The sequence below is a fragment of the Bombus terrestris genome, chromosome 8 (genome assembly GCF_910591885.1).
Source record: "Bombus terrestris chromosome 8, iyBomTerr1.2, whole genome shotgun sequence".
Classification (NCBI taxonomy): Eukaryota; Metazoa; Arthropoda; class Insecta; order Hymenoptera; family Apidae; genus Bombus; species Bombus terrestris.
The window spans coordinates 1156815-1175979 of record NC_063276.1 but is presented as its reverse complement, the minus strand read 5'-3'; the positions used below and the strand labels follow the sequence as shown (position 1 = coordinate 1175979).

Genomic DNA, 19165 nt, shown 5'->3' with positions numbered 1-19165 from the left:
TCTGTCTCGCGCTTAACAATTCGCACGTGTCAAAAAACTATCGCCGAGATACATAATACGTACTCATTGGTGATCGATGCATACACAAACCGAACCTCGGCTCGTCCTCGTTCGAACGAATCTGAACGCGGAGGCGCGTGTAAGCTTTATCGCCCTCCCCCGCAAGCCACGCAGTCCCGATTTCAAAGTGCAGTCAACAGCATGTGCACGTGATTCTCAATCGAATCGGACCTAGATTCGGCACAGCTGCACGACCGCGTTTCCGCGACGCCGCCGGTCTAGCATTTCTTAGGGAAAAATCGAGCCAGTAGAAAACAGATAGCTGGAAATGATGGACAGCGAAACGATACCGCTGAAGTGCGGGCGAACTTAACCCCGTTGCCCATGGGTTCCACTGGGGGGCAGATCGAAGTCTAAACACGATTATGCAACGTTGTGTAGTCTGGTCGACAGTGTTATTATTGATTCTTAGATTGCTATTGTATTATATGTTTATGTATCTTTGACAAAATTCAGGATGCGAAAATCCACATAGTGCAAAGATACGGCAGTATCTGTTGCGGTCGAAAATAAATGCACAGTTAGTGAAAATAGATAAATAGACGATGTTTTTCCAAATACAGCTTGTTTACGCAAAAATGTAAATATCATATTAATTTGAATTATTCGCTGCATGATCTATGTACTGTGAGACATATAATAGATAAAACTGTAATATACAGGGTGCGGGAAAAATTGTATTGCACATTTTTTACTTATTTTCCCATATAGAACAACATCAAATAGTTCGTTTACTTGTATCTAGTCGATAATTAAGTACGCTCGAGTATACTTGATAAATTTTCAAAGCCGAATTTATCGGAAACCGAGCTTCGGAGGAAAATATCTTTTTATTTTTGCCTAAGGAATCATCTCGTTCCCGCTTGTACATAACTCTCGGTCGTAGCTTGTATAACGCTAGTGTCAGTTCGATTATGCTTTATCGATAGCTCTACCACCTGTCCGCTTACTTTTCTTCCCCGTTGTATACAGAATTGTCCTAAAATGTCGAGGACAAACTTTTGGAAACGCGTAGTACTCGCCAAAATTGGCAGTAAAGTCTTAACAAACACGAGTCGGAAAACCATTTGTTTTGGACTTACGAGACGTTTTCTACTTCGAGTAGAATTTACACGCAACGATTCGCGAAAGGTGACGCGAACGTGGTGGCCTGCGACATGGTCGGTCTTGTTCACCCCGTTTAAATCTCTCAGACTCTTATTTGTGGTGACATTTAAAAATTATAGCGCACGGTAATTCAATTGCTTCGCAAACTCTATGAGAAAACGTATCGAAGTGTGTGTTGAAATCAACCGGGCACAGATCGAACATATGTTGTAGAGATAATGTCATACTAACAAAAACATCTCGTAATTCCGAAACGAGTAGTTTTTTGACCCATGTCCGTTAAGACATGTTTGCTCGTTCTGACGAGTACCACTTACATGATTCATTTAGTTTATCTCCAACACTATGCGTGTCTCCGAATATCTGCAACGTTTTAGAACACGCTGAATGGAATTTTGAGAAATTGTCACTATGTTCGAACGAAAAATTTGTTTACTTTTTACTTTACGGAAAATGTATTACTTTTATTGAACGAGATTGAAAGTTTGAAGAAAATTGAAAGTGAGGGTTTTCCAGAAAGTAAGGAGTTCCAGGGACAGACGATTCACTCGCTCTAAGAAATTTTTAATTTTAATAAATGTTTAATAAAGTAGTAAAAGTTGAGTAGAGTGACCAATTTTTCCTTTCCGAAGTCATGATGTACGTTATTGAAATATTAAAATACAATTTCTACCAAAGAAACGAAGATGGAAGGTATAAAATGGAAAAAATACGTAACGTGGACGAGCATTTATTCATAAAGTTTACGAGAAATCATAGAAATCATAGAAACACCAAAACCCGAGAACGTCTGCAACTTTCCGAAACTTGTACGGAAGAAGAAAATATCTCTCGTGGTTTTGATATTAATGATGTTTTCTACGTTTCCATTTCTGGCTCCTGCTGACTCCGCTGGAGTAGCGTTGAATAACCGTCATAGTTATTTTTAAAAGACGATAACTGTAATAAGAGGTAGAATAAGTGTAGAGTATTACACTCTTTAGATTGAATTTTTACAAGTACGAGGATGTCGATGGATGTTTTCAAGAGTAAATGAAGTGAAAGATGGTTGATAATAAGGGTGACTCGAGTGGATATTTTCTTGGCAATTTTTACCAATGAAAATTCCGATATTCAACTAGAATAACAAGATAAAAGGAAGATTCAATTAAAATATGCAAACATTTCTTAGAATTTCTGGAAAATTCATATTAATTAAAGAAATAACATATCGCTGTAAAAATGTTATCTCTTACATATGTATACAGGGTGTCTCAGCTAAATTAGATCGTCTAAATATTTGTCTTAATTACGATCGTGTAAAAAATCTTCCCCGATAAAAGGAAGATTCAATTAAAATATGCAAACGTTTCTTAGAAATTCTAGAAAATCCGTCTTAATTAAAGAAATAACACATCGCTGCAAAAATGTTATTATCTTGTGTACAGAGAGTCTCAGCTAAATGAGATCACCTAAATATCTGTCTTATTTACGATTGTATGAAAAATCTTCTGAGGACAAATTTGTACTATTCCAAAGGACACATATAGTGACGAAAAGAACTTTTTCTCAAGTATACTGTATCTTTCGTCGAAGATATAAAAATTCCCAAGTTTCATTCTATGAAAAACATACACATTTTAATGCAAAAAGAGCATGAATAAGCAAATGTACATTATTAATAACATTCTGCTATTTTCGTGCTCTCCAAGTACTATAAAAAAAATTAACGCCAACGTAGCAGATATAATAAAAATACTTATCAGTGATAAAATAGACAGACAGACAGACTGTTTTGAAAGAGCTAAAAAACTTCGCACACATAATCGCCGTCAATCTACATTACCAAAGAAATTATCTGCTTCGGTTCTGAAGATTTCTTCATCAAAAAATTCCATCGCTACTCAAGAGGTAACAACCCTTTTGATAACTCACGGAAATCTGCAATCTTTCCCTTTTAAATCATTCTACGTTTACTTAATTTATAATTCTTGTCAAGTTTAATACGTTTCGACTTAAACCACAAAATATTTATCAATCTTTTAAAATTCCCAAGAATATTATCCTAGTGAGGAGACACGATCTCTTATTTTTCAAAAAAGAAAGAAAGAAGAGAAGAATTATCTAAAATAAGAAAAAGGAATCATAAATCTTTCAAATCTATTTTTTACCACGGTTGACATCAAGATTGACCAAGTTCAAGATTGGAAAGTAGAAAATAGAGAAACGTGACAATTTTGCAAGCATTATTTCTCAAAGATAGAACATCGATCGGGTGAAATTACGAAACTTACGCAAAGTGGAGTGGATTTATCATTTTTACTGACATGCAACACGCCCCTGACTCTAAAGAAAAAATAAATATTCTTCCGCGTCTCGTTTACAATAGTAGGCGATTCTCCTTCTCCAGTTATTTCTATTACAGCCATAACGAAACTGTACAAAAACTTTCAAAATACCAAAAAAGTGGGGACTCTGATATTTCTAGCGTTAGTTACGATAATACAATATCATTAAAATTATCGTCGCACAGCCGTTCGAGTAAGTTACTTGACGATCGCGTATCAGTGCCGAGCGATAAGCGCTGACGATAAGAAGGAATGCCCTACGTCGACGAATCAGTTTACAATTATGCAAATCCTTACCTGTTTCCTCGCTAATACGATAGATCGGTACTTTATATGCCACGCGATACGTGTCTCACCTTCCTCGTCTCTTTAACCGCTTACGTAGGGATTTCAGTAATTCTCTAACGCGATCACGAGCCAGAGAAAATCGCTATCGTACGAGAAAATCATTATCGCTCGAATGCACGAGCTGTGTGAATGCACGTGACGACGGAGGCTTCACTATACCGTACAGTACATTGATACACGTGGCGTACTCTAATCGCAATGGCGCCTGGAGAATCGCGATAATCAATGAACGTACAAAAATAACAACTCTCCAGTGCAATGTATACAATTTGTTCCCATAATCATACGCAGAAATTACACGTGGCGATTTTTTCCTGCGCTCGAACGATTCATGCCAACATGGAAGACACGTCATTGTTTTTGTACATGTTGATACGAGCGGAGAAGCAATTTGGTTTCTTGTAAACTGAGATATGATATTGTAGCTGTGGTTCTTCTTTACGGTAGATTTCGTTGATTATTCAAGATTATTTGATAATTATTTGAAAACGATAAGATTAGATGGGAAAGCTCGTAACGTGAGTCTGGTTTATTCTACGAAAGATTAGGTGAAATGTATTACAAACGATATCTTAAGCCGATTCTTGCATGATTGTTTGATAATTTCTGTTACGCTACAGATATTTATTGTTTGTTCATTTTCTGCCACTTTGTTTCACCGTATGACGATTTTATTGATTTGTACGACGCTTTTTAGTTCGTTTGATTTCATTCTTGATTCGATGGTCTTTATCGTGTTAGAAGATCGTAAAGATTGTATGAAAGCTTTAATTTTGTATCGTCCGACGCATTTTTGTAATTGAACTCGGACAACACGACCTAATTCTCGATAACACGTTATTCCTTTCGTAATCGACACATATATCTTAATTGTTTCGTATTTTGATATAGAAAAATTATTAATCAGGGAAGGATATGAAGACCACACAAGAAAAACATCGGCACAGTTTCATTGATTTTCGTGTTTTCCTCGCTTAATGAGGAATATGGATAAAGGAACAAAATGGATAAAGGAAATTGTTGGTAATATAGGAGTATTCAATGGTACGAAATGTAAAAAATGAGAAACGTAACTGTATGTCTACATGTAAGTTATTACTCCAGTAACTTCTGCGAAATGAGATTCTTCCGGAACGGTTAAGAAAGCAGCTGAAAATATTGCAAGGCCGAAACCATAGGAGCTGTAAAACTGATAGCCTGTACTATTCTGGCTATCCTGCATGCAATACCAGTAATGCAACAAACATAGACGAAGTATCGATGTTGCGAAACCCGTTACACGAGTCTGTTTATAAATACAATACCATCCGTTTGCATAACCAGTCAGCAAAGTGATCAGAAATAGACAAACATTAAAAAAATCATAACTTGAATTCATCAAACGATCAGTTTACTTCCCCAACGTTGCATCCATCTTTCACAGTTGCAACAAAAATTGAAAGACGAGCTTAAAATAAACGAAACAGACGTTCAACTTTTTACTTAAAAAACTAAAAGTTTCCCGGACACGTTTCAATTACACTCTTGAGGTAAACCGATACGAATGCTGACGACCCGTAAGCCGATACCATCTACAATCACGTTCTCGTTATTTTAGATTGTAGGTCTTTACCAATCGACAAAAACCAAAAGAAAGAGAACAAAACTTGTGGAATTGCTGTATCGGCAGAGTATTACATCGCAACGTAAGTAAACTCGCTTAAATAAAGGAAAATATTGAGTTTAACCGAACTTACTTACATTACAATGCGATATTATTGCGTATGGAGAGAATCATATTCGAGGAAGGTTTGCGTAAAGCATAAAAATCGGGATCAAAACGGTTGAATATTTTGATGAATGAAAAGATCTATATAACGAAGATTAAGCGAAAGAAAAATACATAATGTTACCGTGTAAACAAAGTATTAGCTATTGCAAAACGAAGATTAAACTGGATAAAGGTAAATATTAGAAAATTCTTTTTGACAAAGATCAAAGGGAAGAAAAATACACAGAACTGTTACACAAACAAAGTCTCCTTCATCGTACGAGACAAATTCAACTCCATTGAAATTCGAGTAGATCGGGTGAACCGAAAAATAAGACTCTTCCTTATTCTCATCTATTGAACAGAAAAACCTGTCCAATATTCGAATACTTCACCGGTATCGCCTAATCAAAGTTCAATGGAAGGAATCGCGTTTATAGTGGGACGTCACCTCCTAAATCTCGAGTGGAAACATCGGTCGTTATCTACCCGGCTGTTCGCACCCCCCATACGAGGTTTCTATGAATAGAAACGTCGAACAATCTCTCTGTAGCTGGACGATAATCGGAATTGGTACGATCGTCGGAAAGAAACGAGGGTAGGAGGTCGATCGAGCGTCCCCTGTTTCCCCTCGGCGTGTATCGCGAAAATACGCGGACGTATTTATCGAATTTATCGTACTCGAGACGAAATACAGCGCGATTAACCAAGCCGCGACCACCGCCACCCCTTTGTCTTCCACTGACCAAGGAAGAATCACATTCTTTCTAAATTACAACGCATACGAAGACTACGGGAGAAGAACACGATACATTTCCTATTTTATCACGTTTCCTACCTTTTTCAGGCAAATAATTTTGAAATTCGGCACATCGTCGATCGATGCCATTATTTGACTTTTAGACGATAAAACGTACGAATTTACGTTTTTAATTTACGAGGATAAATACCATTTTTCTAAGATTTCGTTGTATTTCATGATGTTTGAACGGAATATGGAATACGATAGTGGATTATCGAAACACTAACGCGCTACATAACTTCGTCGACTCATCGGCTATTTTTCATAGACAGATCCTAACAGAGCCTAACAGAGTATCTTCGTTTTCCCTCGTTTAATCGTAGAATGAAACTCGAATCGGTGCATCAACGAACATAAAATTTCACGCTTCGTCCCTTAACCTTCGTATCTACTCACGCGTTACTTTATTCCTTCGTCTCCTGGCACAGATCGTACGTACACGTGTTCCAGGTATCTGATGAAAAATCGAGATTGACCTCGAGGAACTAAAAACACTACAGACGTTCTATGACAGTTTCACGCGAATCAGTGATAAACTTGGTATTTTACGGTCGTACATTCAATTGGACAACGGACGTAAGAGATAACCAAGTTCACCTGGAGAATATGACTAGGCTAGCACGTTCGGTTCCTCTGTACCGGCCAAAGAAACGTGACAGAGATCGAGCGATCTCGCTCCATCGACCCCTTCTCTCGATCTACTATGAAGCACACACGAGGACGCGTACCACCAGCAGTCCGACGTGACCTCCCCCTTCTCTATGATCGCGTTTGACGCTCCGCCACCTACTCCTCTGCTGATCTTTTCCCCTCCTTCGAGCTGCGCCTCCTTATTGTTCCACTCCTCTAATCCGTGAAATCTAGAACAAGAACCGCGTGGCGAGGCTAGCCGGTACCAGTGGCACCGAGGAACTCGGTACCAACGGAGGTCTCATCTTCGGGAACGAGAACCGCGCTCCCTCTCTTTCTCTTTTTCTCTCTCTTTCTCTCTTTTTCCTCTCTTTTCGTCGTCGTTTACGATACGACCACGTTGAGCACGTTCTCCGATAACGAGCCCCACGATCGGCAAAAGTGCGCGTATAAAACCGATCCTGGTCACCTGGAACACCTAGTCCACCGGTACACCGTGTCAGGAACACATCGTCTCCGTGCCTCCGAAGATCCACGTTTCCAGTTTAGGATCTGCGAATCGAGCAACTACTCGAACATTCGATCGGCCGAAGAATATTTGTAAAAGTTTCGTACAGTTCGAAGAGTGGACGGATCAAAGGCACGTGTCGTGTTTACCAGTGAACGCGATACCTTTCGAGCAGCTTTCGTGAATTAAAGGAACGGCGATAATCCGTCACTGTGTCGTTCGACTGGTTACCAGTGGGAATTACACGTAGCTGTCTTTTCGAAGAAGCGAAAGTTGTACCATTCGCAATGCCACGAAGCGGTTGCCGCGCGAAAACCACCATGTTTGGAAGAAGCAGAGCGAGGACGATAGTCCTGGTCGGCCTGGTGTTGCTCACGCTCCTCGACACGGTTAATAGCACTCCTTACAAGAGGTCCTTGCTCAGGCTATGCTCGAAAAGTCTCAGCGACGCTCTGTACCTCGCGTGCAAGGATCGAGGTTACAACGAGCCGTTTTCCTACAGCAGCGAGGATAGTCCTATGGATTCCGTGGGCCCGGGACTCGCGGAGGAGTGTTGCTACCATACGTGCACTTATACCCAGCTGCAACAATATTGCAAGCCGGAGAAGTCCAGTTCCGTGGACGCCGTGTGAGTGGATGTTAGTTTCTCCTGTTTTTCTTTTGGTATTTTTCTATACTATAAGCTACGAAACTTTGTACACGCTATTTTCCTTGCTGTGCCGCTTCTGCACGATAGTTAGATAGTTATTTATTGGTTGATCGAGTTTTTTCACGAGTAAATTGATCCCTTGATCGAGTTTCTGGGTTTTAACGGGACGAATTATTAAAAGTTTGGTAGTTACGAGAGGTTTCGAAGATTTCATTTTTAGACATGGTTTTTGACAACTGTGCGTCTTTTTTTGACGCGAAGGTTTCTTCTCAGTCTAGCTTTCGCATATAAATCGCTAGATTTCTCATACGCTTTCTTCTTTATTCGTAATTTTGCATACTTTCATAATCTTCGATATTAGATTCTAGAAAACGAATTTTTTCGTAGAAAGTGGTAGCAATTTTCAGTTACGATCTTTTGCTGTTTTCTTTGTTTACGAAGCGTTTGAAACGTTAATTGAACATTTGAAACTTTGATCGATCTACTGCGGCGCAGTTAATTTTCTCCTTCGACCAAATTAAAAATCAATTCAAGAGACATTTGCAAATCTTCTCGTGATTTCATCGATGGATCGATGAAACGAAGTTAGGAGATCAACGTTATTCTTGTTGTCGATCATGGTCGCTTACCTCAGACTTTGTTAACCTTTCCAATAACATTATAATTTCCAATAACACCTCGTCTTTGCCTTGAGGACCAATCTTCGCCAGACGTGTTTAAATATTCAACGCGACGATCAATTTCTTTCCTGTCTTGGCCGGAAATCATCGACTTCGCGGGATCTAGCCGATTTAACTGTTAAATTGACCCGTTCAACGTCTGAATATTCCATTATGCAAAGATTTTTGCAACAACCTCCAACCTTCGACTCGCCTTGGGTTTTTTCCAGTGATTTCGGCTGCAATTATCGGCCATGAGATTAATTTCCCAACGACCTCGTTAACATTCCAAGTTCGAAATAGCTTCTGCGACTCAATTTCTTCTTTTACTTCTGTTATTTATTCGTATATCGTGCTTCAGTTTTATTTCTCTTTCGATGCGCTCGTTTATCAATTTATTAATAACACAAGGAAGTTGTTTTTCGCAAAGATCGTCTTATACAACGAGATGAATTTAAGGGAAAGCAACATTCGATATTTGTCGATGAAAATCGACTTTACGATTTCGAGTTTCTAATTCCAGTCGATGAATTACGTGGAACGTAACTCAGATATATATTTAAATCGATCTTTGATAAGCCAGATCAACGTTCCGACTTTATTTTTGAAACATTTAGCTCAGCTGTCGAAATCTCGATCCAGATAACGTCTATTCAGTTCATCGATCCACTCGTTACCAATATGAACAAATATAATATATTATTCTTCACTGAAAGTTATTCCAAATCCTTATAAATTAGCAAAAATTTGAGACAAAAGTGTATTCACTTTCCAATCCAAGTGTGACAAATCAGTTCACCCAATCGGTGTCCATTATTTAATTTTATTTTAAAGAACCATCGCGGACCAAAGAATTATCTCAAATCATTAGCAAATATTTTCAAAAATTCGTTTAAAAAATATTTGTTCTATTCCCAATTTAATCTCGATAGATCAAAGCAGTAACCAAGGTAACTCTCTTTGCTTTCAAAAGCTTCGACGAATTGTCATCAGGAATTATTATTAAAATTATACTCTTAAGAATTTATTTGACAAAAATCCATAAACCAAACGTATTAGAGGCACTCAAAGCAGCATCCGTAGCTCCCAATTCGTATTCCCCGATCACGTCAAAGATCTTAATACACCTTGACGGAAATTTATGCAGAAAAATGCGTATTCTGTCACTAGACCAAGATCGACAGATCAAAGCAACGCCCATAGGCGGAATTCGTAGTTCGTAATCGGCATCCCATCCGTTATTGGCTCGAGTACGATGAGAATCGCGAAAAGCACCTATTTAACCGCCTGCCATCGGCGAGCTGTTCTTCCAATCAGCTACTTGTTATTCTTTCGTTCCTCACGATAGAAGGGAATTCATCTCGGTGGACTTTACCACGTCGATAGTAGGTGGCTTCGCGGAGCCGTGGTTATTAGCCGGTCCGGCCAGTTCAATTGTCGCAGAGAAACCGGGAGAGACGAGGACAGAAGGCTCGAGAGCGGCGATTATCAGCCGCTCCATGATAATCTCTGTCGCTTTTCCTAAAGTTCACGGTTGCGTGGAGTGGCCTCAGCCAGGAAGGTTAGTCCGAAGTACTAGGACGATCGAGCGCTATCTCTTTCGTCGCTCGATCTACAGTTTTTTTTCCCCGTCTATCTTGTTCCAACGATCGATAAAACAATCTTCTCCTTTTTATTCTCATTCTTTTTCAATATCATCACCCTCGTACTCTTCTCAGAAGATCTTACGCGCATGCGTGCAGCGTTCAAGCAGCTGGATTATCGATTTCGCGCCTATTGTTTATCGCAGATGTGACGAGGTACACGCGAATAGAGTAGAATTTCGAAACGTGAACCACCGAGGACAATGAGTTGAAATGCAGCTGCCGCTTCGATCAGCCTGTTATTTACTTATAAATGTTCCTGTTCAAAGTAAAGTCTATTGTAATTTATATTTGTAAGGTAAAATTCATCTAACTGGTATTAATTTGTTATTCACTTTTAATCGTGTTACGGTAGAAGTTCTGCTCGAGGAATTACTCGATGACAGGATTATTAATGGAAACGCAATATTTTTATCGATATTGTTTCGTTGGTCTGGGTTCGTTTGTCAAAATTGCAACGAAGTTGCTCGCATCTTTGATTATTCGGTAGAATTTGATTTTTATGTTGAATTTTGTTTAATGGAGTTTAGGACCGATTGGCGATATTTCGATGGGTGAAATTTATTTCGTACAGAGTGAACCGCAGTTTAGATAAAATTCTGTCTAATATATTTATTATGTAATTCTATAATTTATTTATGGTTTATTGGCAACTGGTTTATTTATTAAATCTGTTAGAGCGATTACTCTTGGTTTTGACGCTCGTAAATCTACGGTTGGACTTCGCAGAGAAAGCTTCAGAAAACGAGGTGATATTTTCCACTGTGATCGAACGATGTTAGATACTTTACAGCAGCCTTAACATTCAATTTCTCGCTACTAATTGATAACTATCGCAAACTAACGGACGCACTAACAATTTCTAGCGGATGCGCTATTTTTTTACGTATTATTTTATCGTGTTTATGCTTGTGACGTAACACGCCATCGCATGACTATTATTATCTATCACTTTAGTACGAGAAAAATTATTTTATGTTGTATGAGTCATATTTTAAGCAAATAAGGAATAGGTACCGAAAAATATGTACGTAAGTTGCAGAAAATGAGAATGTTAAACCTACAAACGAAATAAATGAATTTGAAAGGTTCGGTATTTTATAAACGAAATAACGAAAATAAAACGTTTATCGCCGCACGAAGTACATCGATAATTGTTATACTTATCAATTATTAATAATTAAGTATCGATATGTGCCAATCTCAGTGTCTTTCATCACTGGTAACATATTTACTTACCAGCTTATATCAATAATTACACTAAAAGTTTATCTGAATATGTAAGACATTACGTTACATCACATTACAATTTTCAACTGTTTTATTTTTATATAATATCTATATCTTGCCATAGTATCTTTTTAACGTAATTCGTTATCAGGCGTGGTTCTTAACCTCTTACATCCATTTCTATTTACTAGAACTTCGAAACATTTATTTTATAGGGAATATTAGCTTAATAATAATTATGTTATAATTTGTTTTCTCCGTTAGAACTCGAATGCCTATACATTTATGACTGCATTTAAAAGTAGAAAAAACTACTGGCTATGATATCTAGTCGGAGCCTAGTTCTTTAATTTATGCTTACAAGAGCGTGAACTTCCATAAGCGCTTACGAGTACAAAGAATTTTCTTGATATCGAATTTGATTTCGCGCGGTTTGTGAATAAAGTTTAGTATCAAAACTCGATCGTACAATCGCTACGCCAGTGTAACCTACGTGCCTTTGAGAAAAGATTTTCTTACGTTTCGTTTTCCATTGCATGGTCGACTTCGTTAACGTCTTTTCAAACTTCTGACGAAGAACATTAATCGTAATTAAGAATAACTTCAGTTGACTCCTCGTCAGACATGTACACATTGAAACACGACAATCTCTTCACGAATGATTTCTTACACTCTAACGAGTATACTCTTTATAAGAAGTAATTACAGAATATAAAAATTCGAAACATCTCAGTGCACGAGAATAATCGGATTTCATGCAACGAGTAATTTATGGTAGCTTAACAAACCTCTTTATTCGTTAATCAATCATCTGTCAAATGTCTCACTGACACTTTTCTATTTCTTCCTTCGCAACTACGAGTGTTTCGTACTTCATGCATGTCCGGTAGGTTCATTGCTCGAACGAATTAAGCGTATCGGAGAAACAAGGAAGTATATGATCTTCCGTAGCATCTGCACTTTCTTGTTAATTAACCTTTCCGATATAAAGTACGGTTATAGTCTTCCTTCGAATCTGTTTCTTTATAGCGGTAGATTTTATACTACATTATTTTATTATTATTTTAAGGAAATGATCTTACGGTAGAGTTTTGTAGCTCAATAATTTTATACATATATAATGTTCTTTAATGTGAAACGATATAATAATATATTTTAATATCTGATTTATAATCTATGACTGATCTGGAATTTAAAAAGTAATAATAAAAGGAAAATATTTTTTCTCAAATACATGGAATGAAACGTTCTTTAAAAGAACCAGATATCGAAAGGCTCGCATGCACATTTTCGTCACAATATTCATCGTGTTTTGCACTTACTGCGCTTTCGCTTGTAACTTCCGGGCTAAGACGCGAAACAATTTAAGAAATAACGCTGCCGATTTTCATAATTCGCCACGTTTGTTTCTGACTTTCACAGAAACAGCCCGGTCTGGATAGAAAAATACCCGTACCTGTCCACGAGGTCGGCAACCTCGTCGTCGTTGGAAGAGAGATCGAGGTCGGACATCGACTACGTCCACGGTACAATTAAATGTAAAATTCACGGGTCGAAGGGAGCACGAAGGAAGGGGGCTAACATGGACCGTGACGACGACGCCGGCGGCTGCGACAGGAAAAACCCGTTGAGGAGGCATCGCGCCGGCCATTGCGGCTGCAGGCATCGACGACAGAGGCGTCGTCGTCTTGGCAAGGTATCTACCACCGTCGCAAACTATCGTTTCCCTTCTTCCTTCGGACAGTTCCATCTGAATTTTTAAATTAATCTGTACGAAATAAATATTTTCTCTAGATTAATACTACCGTTCAACGAATCAGCAGATTTACAATAAAATTTCCATAGTGTTACAGAATTATCGAATTATAACAGAAATTAAACGAGATCCAATAATAAGCAAACAAAGATGATAAGGGATTAGATCAGAGTCTCGCGCAGTGTTTGCATTTATTTCCCAGTCTGACGTTCTTATCTTCAACGTGCAATTTTTATCTTCTAAATTACTTTTCTCAATGGTATTTTGCAAACGATACAACATCATTACGATATACCGTATAAATATCACGCGATAGTCTCTCGAACAATTTTTTTTCCAAATCAATCTTACCAGTCAGTCAATCTTACCAAATCAATCAGTCCAATAAAAGAGAAAAAACACGGAAACCAAAAGTTAAATTTTTTATCCTTTCCTAAAAATCTTCTCATTACCCAATATATTCTTAAAAAGCACAAATGTTGGTAAAAAATTTTACAGCTTGATATAAATTTTTATCTTTGCGATGCTGTATCGCGGAATTTATTGAGCGACAGCTTAAAATGTTATCTACTTGATAATTGATAATTAGACAAATTCTCGAATTATAAAAAAACTACGAATGTTTGCGATCTAGGATTAAATAACCAGTTCAGAGAAATTTCTACTTACATGACAGTTTGAAATATTAATTAATTAATAAATTGATAATCAAACAAATTGTCGGTCATGAAAATAACGAATATTTGTGTTGTAAGATTAAATAATCGGACTCGCAGAAATGTTAAGTAAACAGTTTCGTGCGTTATTTAGTTAATAATCGATAGTCGAGCAAATTACGAATCGTTGAAATTCCAGACGCCTGTATTTTAGAATCGAAGAACGAATTTAAAGGAATTCGTAACTAATAATAGCTGTTATTTCTCGTTACAGATGCTAGAGAGGACATCGGGCGTGAAATCGGGTGCGCCATTGAAAAAAGAGGTAGAAACGGAGACGAAAGCAACGACCCGTGAGGCGCCATTTTGAAGCACCTCTTTCATCTTAGCATCGAACTCTCTGTGTTCTAACTTCTTTCCTCCTTCGTTCGTGCACTCGTCGAGACAGTCGAAGAGATCACGAACTCGAAACAATCGTAACAAACAAAGAGAGCTAAACGAGCAAAAGGAAGAAAAGCGCGAGAGGGAACAAAATATCTAGGGAAGATGAGGCCAATGGACAAGAAAGCGTGAGGTAGTTGATCCAAGAGGACAGAGGCGGACGAAAGAGAGCGTGCAATCAGTAAGATGTCTAGTCCCATAAAATAGTGAGAAATTGGTCATTGTATTTTCTGGAGTTGCCAAGGAAAAGAGATTAGAGACGAGTAAGAGTAAGTCGTTCGATCGTCCTTCCTTCGAATCTACGGCGCGAATGGTCGACTTGAAAATTTACAATCTGATCTACTCTGCAATTGCTAACATATTAGTCGATTATTTTACCAAATGGATAAAAAACAGGAAGAAAAAACATATAAAAGACGGAGAAAAGATATAAAAGATGGAAATAAGATGGTCAATTTTCGTGGATTTCTCGTACATGGGCCATCGCATCGCTTGAAAAACGACGCTCGATGTCTCTGGAAGCACTGCTCGTGACGCGGAGTATCGACATTCACGAGTAATCGCGGCTGAATCTGAAAAAATGGAGAAGCTATACGTATGTAATAAATTGGAAAAATCGATCCGGGCCATCAGTCGCGCGCGATCTCCTAGAGAAAGACTTAAATCCAGTGTTGTAACACGTCTAACCTAACCCTACACAATAAGTGTATGTATATATATTTTTTTGCTCGACTTTTTCGTTTTATTTTATTTTATTATTATTATTATTTGTCTTCGTGTCTTTCTCTCTCCTTTTTTTTAATGAGACGCATACATACACACATACACACATACACACATACACACAAATGTACATACGAGAGATAGGTTTAGTCGGACTCGTTCGCGATTCTTTCTTTATTTTTTTTTTTTTATTTTGTTTCTCCGTTTCGTTGCTCTCGTTAAGTTGCCGGTCACTTTCAGCTCCCTTGTCGAACAATGATCTCACTAGTATTAGAGCTAAGGAATTCTACATTTAATAAATTAGTGCTGAACGAACTAGTCACTAAGGACGATGGTAAGAAGTACCGAGCAACCGAGAGGCAGACGAAATATGCGAGGCGATCGGAATTTTCTCGGAGAACAAAGTCAGAATCGCGATTCCTTTTTGGATGATGAGGTTTAGGTGGAAAATTTCTCGCTTCGTTTTTATTTGCGTGTCTTTTTGAATAGAAGGAAGTCAATCTGGCCTTTAATACCCCTATTGTGTTTAACAGATTTTACGTGATTTAATCGTATCCTTAAATCAACGTATTTTCTTTTCTATGAACTTTTAATGGGGATGTTTCTTTTTTTGGTTTTGTCGATCGAGATAAACTTTTAAGATTTTGACGAATTTCCATTGTTATCTAATACGATAGGAGGGTTAAACGAATCACAAGAATAATGGAATAAGTTTGGTAATAAAACAAATGAAATCTTACAATTTACGTATCCTATGATTATCCTATTCGATTCAATTCACTAACATCATTAACTAGTAAATTATTGCGAATAAGAACATGCAATAGCGCTGTATCTTTCGCAAATCAAAGAATTCGCTTCTATAGAGTCGAGCTTAGATTCTGCGTGACTCTGAACCATTCGACAATATCCAAAATCTCGCAATTTAAATACCGTAACACGCAATTACCGCTTAACTTTACGAACAGTAGAACCAATTTTCCAATAAAATTGGTCAGATTGACTTCTGAATAGTTCGAATCGCTTAATACAATTATGTAAAAGAGCAAGAGGAAAGTTCTCTGAATTTTTCAGCCTGGACAGCGTTAATTCTTGTTCTGCATGAAAAGAATAGAAACTGTTCCACAGCATTGGAATTATTTCGAGGCAAAATTGAACGATTTAAAAATTTATTTAAACTGTCGAGTTTTACGAAATATCGTTGCGCGAATATTGCGACCCGGGAAGAACAAACTCGATAAGACGAAAGAAGAAAGTGAAAAAGAAATGTAATTGTGTATAGCGAATTGAAACACGAGTAAATAGGTACGTAGATATAAATAAACGGATATATCTGCGATAGAAAATAGCCGTGTCGTTTAACAACGTTCAATTTTGCCTCCGTACTGTATAGTGAGATACTCGAGGCACGCTCGAACGGTGCATAATAATTCGAGGGTCGCGAACCACCAGATGTGTTTGACGTCATTCGCCACTAGTTTTCAGTTGTATTAGTTAATTTATTTAATTCGACTCTCGACTCTGAACGCTCGAGTGTGCCATTTCAAATTCTACTGTTTCGAGAGTATACGTAACGGGTAGCGTATACGGACTTAGCGAAGTATCGAAAGAAGTATAGCGAAACATTTGAAAAATTCTATAGTAATAATTATTCGTATCTTTACTTTTTAATAAGAAATAGAAAAATATGAATAATTATTATTATGGAATATGTATATATTTTTTTAATATTAGGCGTGTAAATAAATTCGATGTATATAGATTTAATAACTTTTTATAGATAATTATTTCAGATTTAAATATTTTCCCGTCTTGTAAATTTCTTATAAATGTATAAATATCCTGTAAAGGAGCACCGTTCGTAACTTTGCCCGACAATCTTGAATATGGATTAGAAGATTAATATAGAAATTATTTTAACGACGAAATTAGTATTATATTCCTGAATAAAGCGCTCGATAAACTTTCGCGAATATTGCATCAATTTAATTTACACGCCTATGTATTAAAACGCGTGAAATGCGAATAAGCTTTCTTAAATAATAAAAGTCCAGATGTAACATATAAAGCATTGATAAGTCTAGTGTAAAAATATTAGAAAATTCATTATACTTCTTCCACCAAGTATTCATAAATATCATTTCATAAGCGCATTTATGTACATAGTTTCTCATTTTCTCGTCACTCATGTTCAATCACTGTAAATAAATCCTACATTCGCCACGGGTCCTGTATAACGAGAAACGATTTAAATATTTATATCAATCGAATAGTTACTTGTTCGCAATCTCATTCCTCCTTCCTGTTCAGTCACGTCTATCATAGAAGATTGCGATTCATACGAGACACGTGGCGAGTTCTTGCGTAACCGGCTTGCAGATAGCGATGGGATCGATTTTCGCGTGCTGTCAAAACATATTCATGGAGATTGTTGTCCAGTTCTATCTGCTAGAATTTGCATAAAAAATACACGAACGCTTAAACTGACATATTTTTGTTCGATTTTTTTTTACCCTTCGAGATTTTTCATACTCATTTTACCCACTCATTTTACCTTTTCTCCCGCTCCAAAATATTTGATAATTATAATATTTACAACGAACGGAACGATGTATTTCATTCTTGCGATCTTTTAATCCGTACTCTTTCGAATCTTTAATCAAACTCCATGGGTGCAAATCCAAAATTCATTTTGAAAACGTGGTTTCATGGTTGATAGTTTGATATCTTTCTCTTAAATATCTACAACCGGAAAAATTATCTTTAATATTTAGCGTTTCCTGGCTTTTGTATCGCTCAAAGCGCGAAGAGATTCCCTTAATGATAGATAATCCGATACAACTTTCAAGTAGGTGAAATTGAAAGGAAACGCAATACCTTTACCTGACGCTAGAACTATCAGAATGGTCAAAGTGACAAATTTATAATTCTTCATAGAAATTTTATATATCCCGTCGATTCGAACGATTCTTTTGCAAAATATACGAATAAAAGCTTATCTTGTCCCTTGCACTATAATTTCATCGTTTTTGTACCTCATCTTTTATCAGTATTTCTAGTATGGAGTCATAATACGTTTTAAAATCTCGAAACCTATAATTTCTACGATATTCGTTACGCAAAAATGGTAAAAAGTGGTTTTATAGTAGATAACGTTAATTAAGAAATGCCTTTAACGTGATATATTTCATAAAAAATAATTAGCCTTTATACAGCCAATTGCCTAATTTCGAAAAACCTAGTAGAAATCAATAGATTTCAAAGGGAACGTTCGTCAAGTGTCTTTTGTAGAAGAATTATTGTTTCTGAGAATGTATTTTGGCGCATCTTGTGGCAGATTGAACCATTAACAGGTCACGTTGATGCCAACGTGTCGAACACGCTAGTCGCGCACAAAGAGCATGAACGAGCACAGCATCCTCGTTCTCTGGCCAGTAGAAAGATGTTCGAGAATTCGGTCTTTATTAGGCGATCTCGTGACAGATAACTCGCGGCACTCTGTGGTGCTTCTTTAAAATCAGAAATCGCTCTTGTTAGCACGCTTGTAGTTAAGAATTATTATCCACTTGTTACTCGAATCTGTAATATCTACTTTGGCCGAGAAATACCAATTCCTATAAAATAAGGAGAAAATCCTGGAATTCATAGAATTTGATAATCGTCAATCGTGTTCATTCCCTAACGGAGATCAACGCTATAAAGGCAAGATATTAGGCGTTTAAAAAAATTGAATCTTCGTGAAATATTAATGTCGCATAAACTTTTTATACAAGGGAATCATGGTTTGGTTTGAAGTTATTGAAAATGTATTGATTGGATCAAAGAGTGACTTTGAGAAAAAGAGGAAACTTTCACATAGATAATTTATAGAAAATG

At 37.2% G+C, this 19165-nt stretch overlaps 1 protein-coding gene across 1 annotated transcript; it reads left to right on the top strand.

Moving 5' to 3' along the window:
• The first annotated feature begins 1797 nt into the window (after positions 1 to 1797).
• Positions 1798 to 17776, top strand: LOC100648980 (insulin-like growth factor I, juvenile form). Its single transcript, XM_048408191.1, has 3 exons — positions 1798 to 8160; positions 13136 to 13409; positions 14400 to 17776. The coding sequence occupies exons 1-3, from the start codon at positions 7820 to 7822 to the stop codon at positions 14493 to 14495; spliced, it is 711 nt and encodes a 236-aa protein (XP_048264148.1). The 5' UTR covers positions 1798 to 7819; the 3' UTR covers positions 14496 to 17776.
• The last annotated feature ends 1389 nt before the right edge of the window (positions 17777 to 19165 follow it).

Bases quoted from the DNA above. Each gene is read 5' to 3' on its own strand.
- LOC100648980 (XM_048408191.1), top strand. From the start codon at position 7,820: ATGCCACGAAGCGGTTGCCGCGCGAAAACCACCATGTTTGGAAGAAGC. The intron at 8,161-13,135 runs GTGAGTGGATGT...TGACTTTCACAG, and splicing joins TCCAGTTCCGTGGACGCCGT to AAACAGCCCGGTCTGGATAG. The intron at 13,410-14,399 runs GTATCTACCACC...TTCTCGTTACAG, and splicing joins GGCGTCGTCGTCTTGGCAAG to ATGCTAGAGAGGACATCGGG.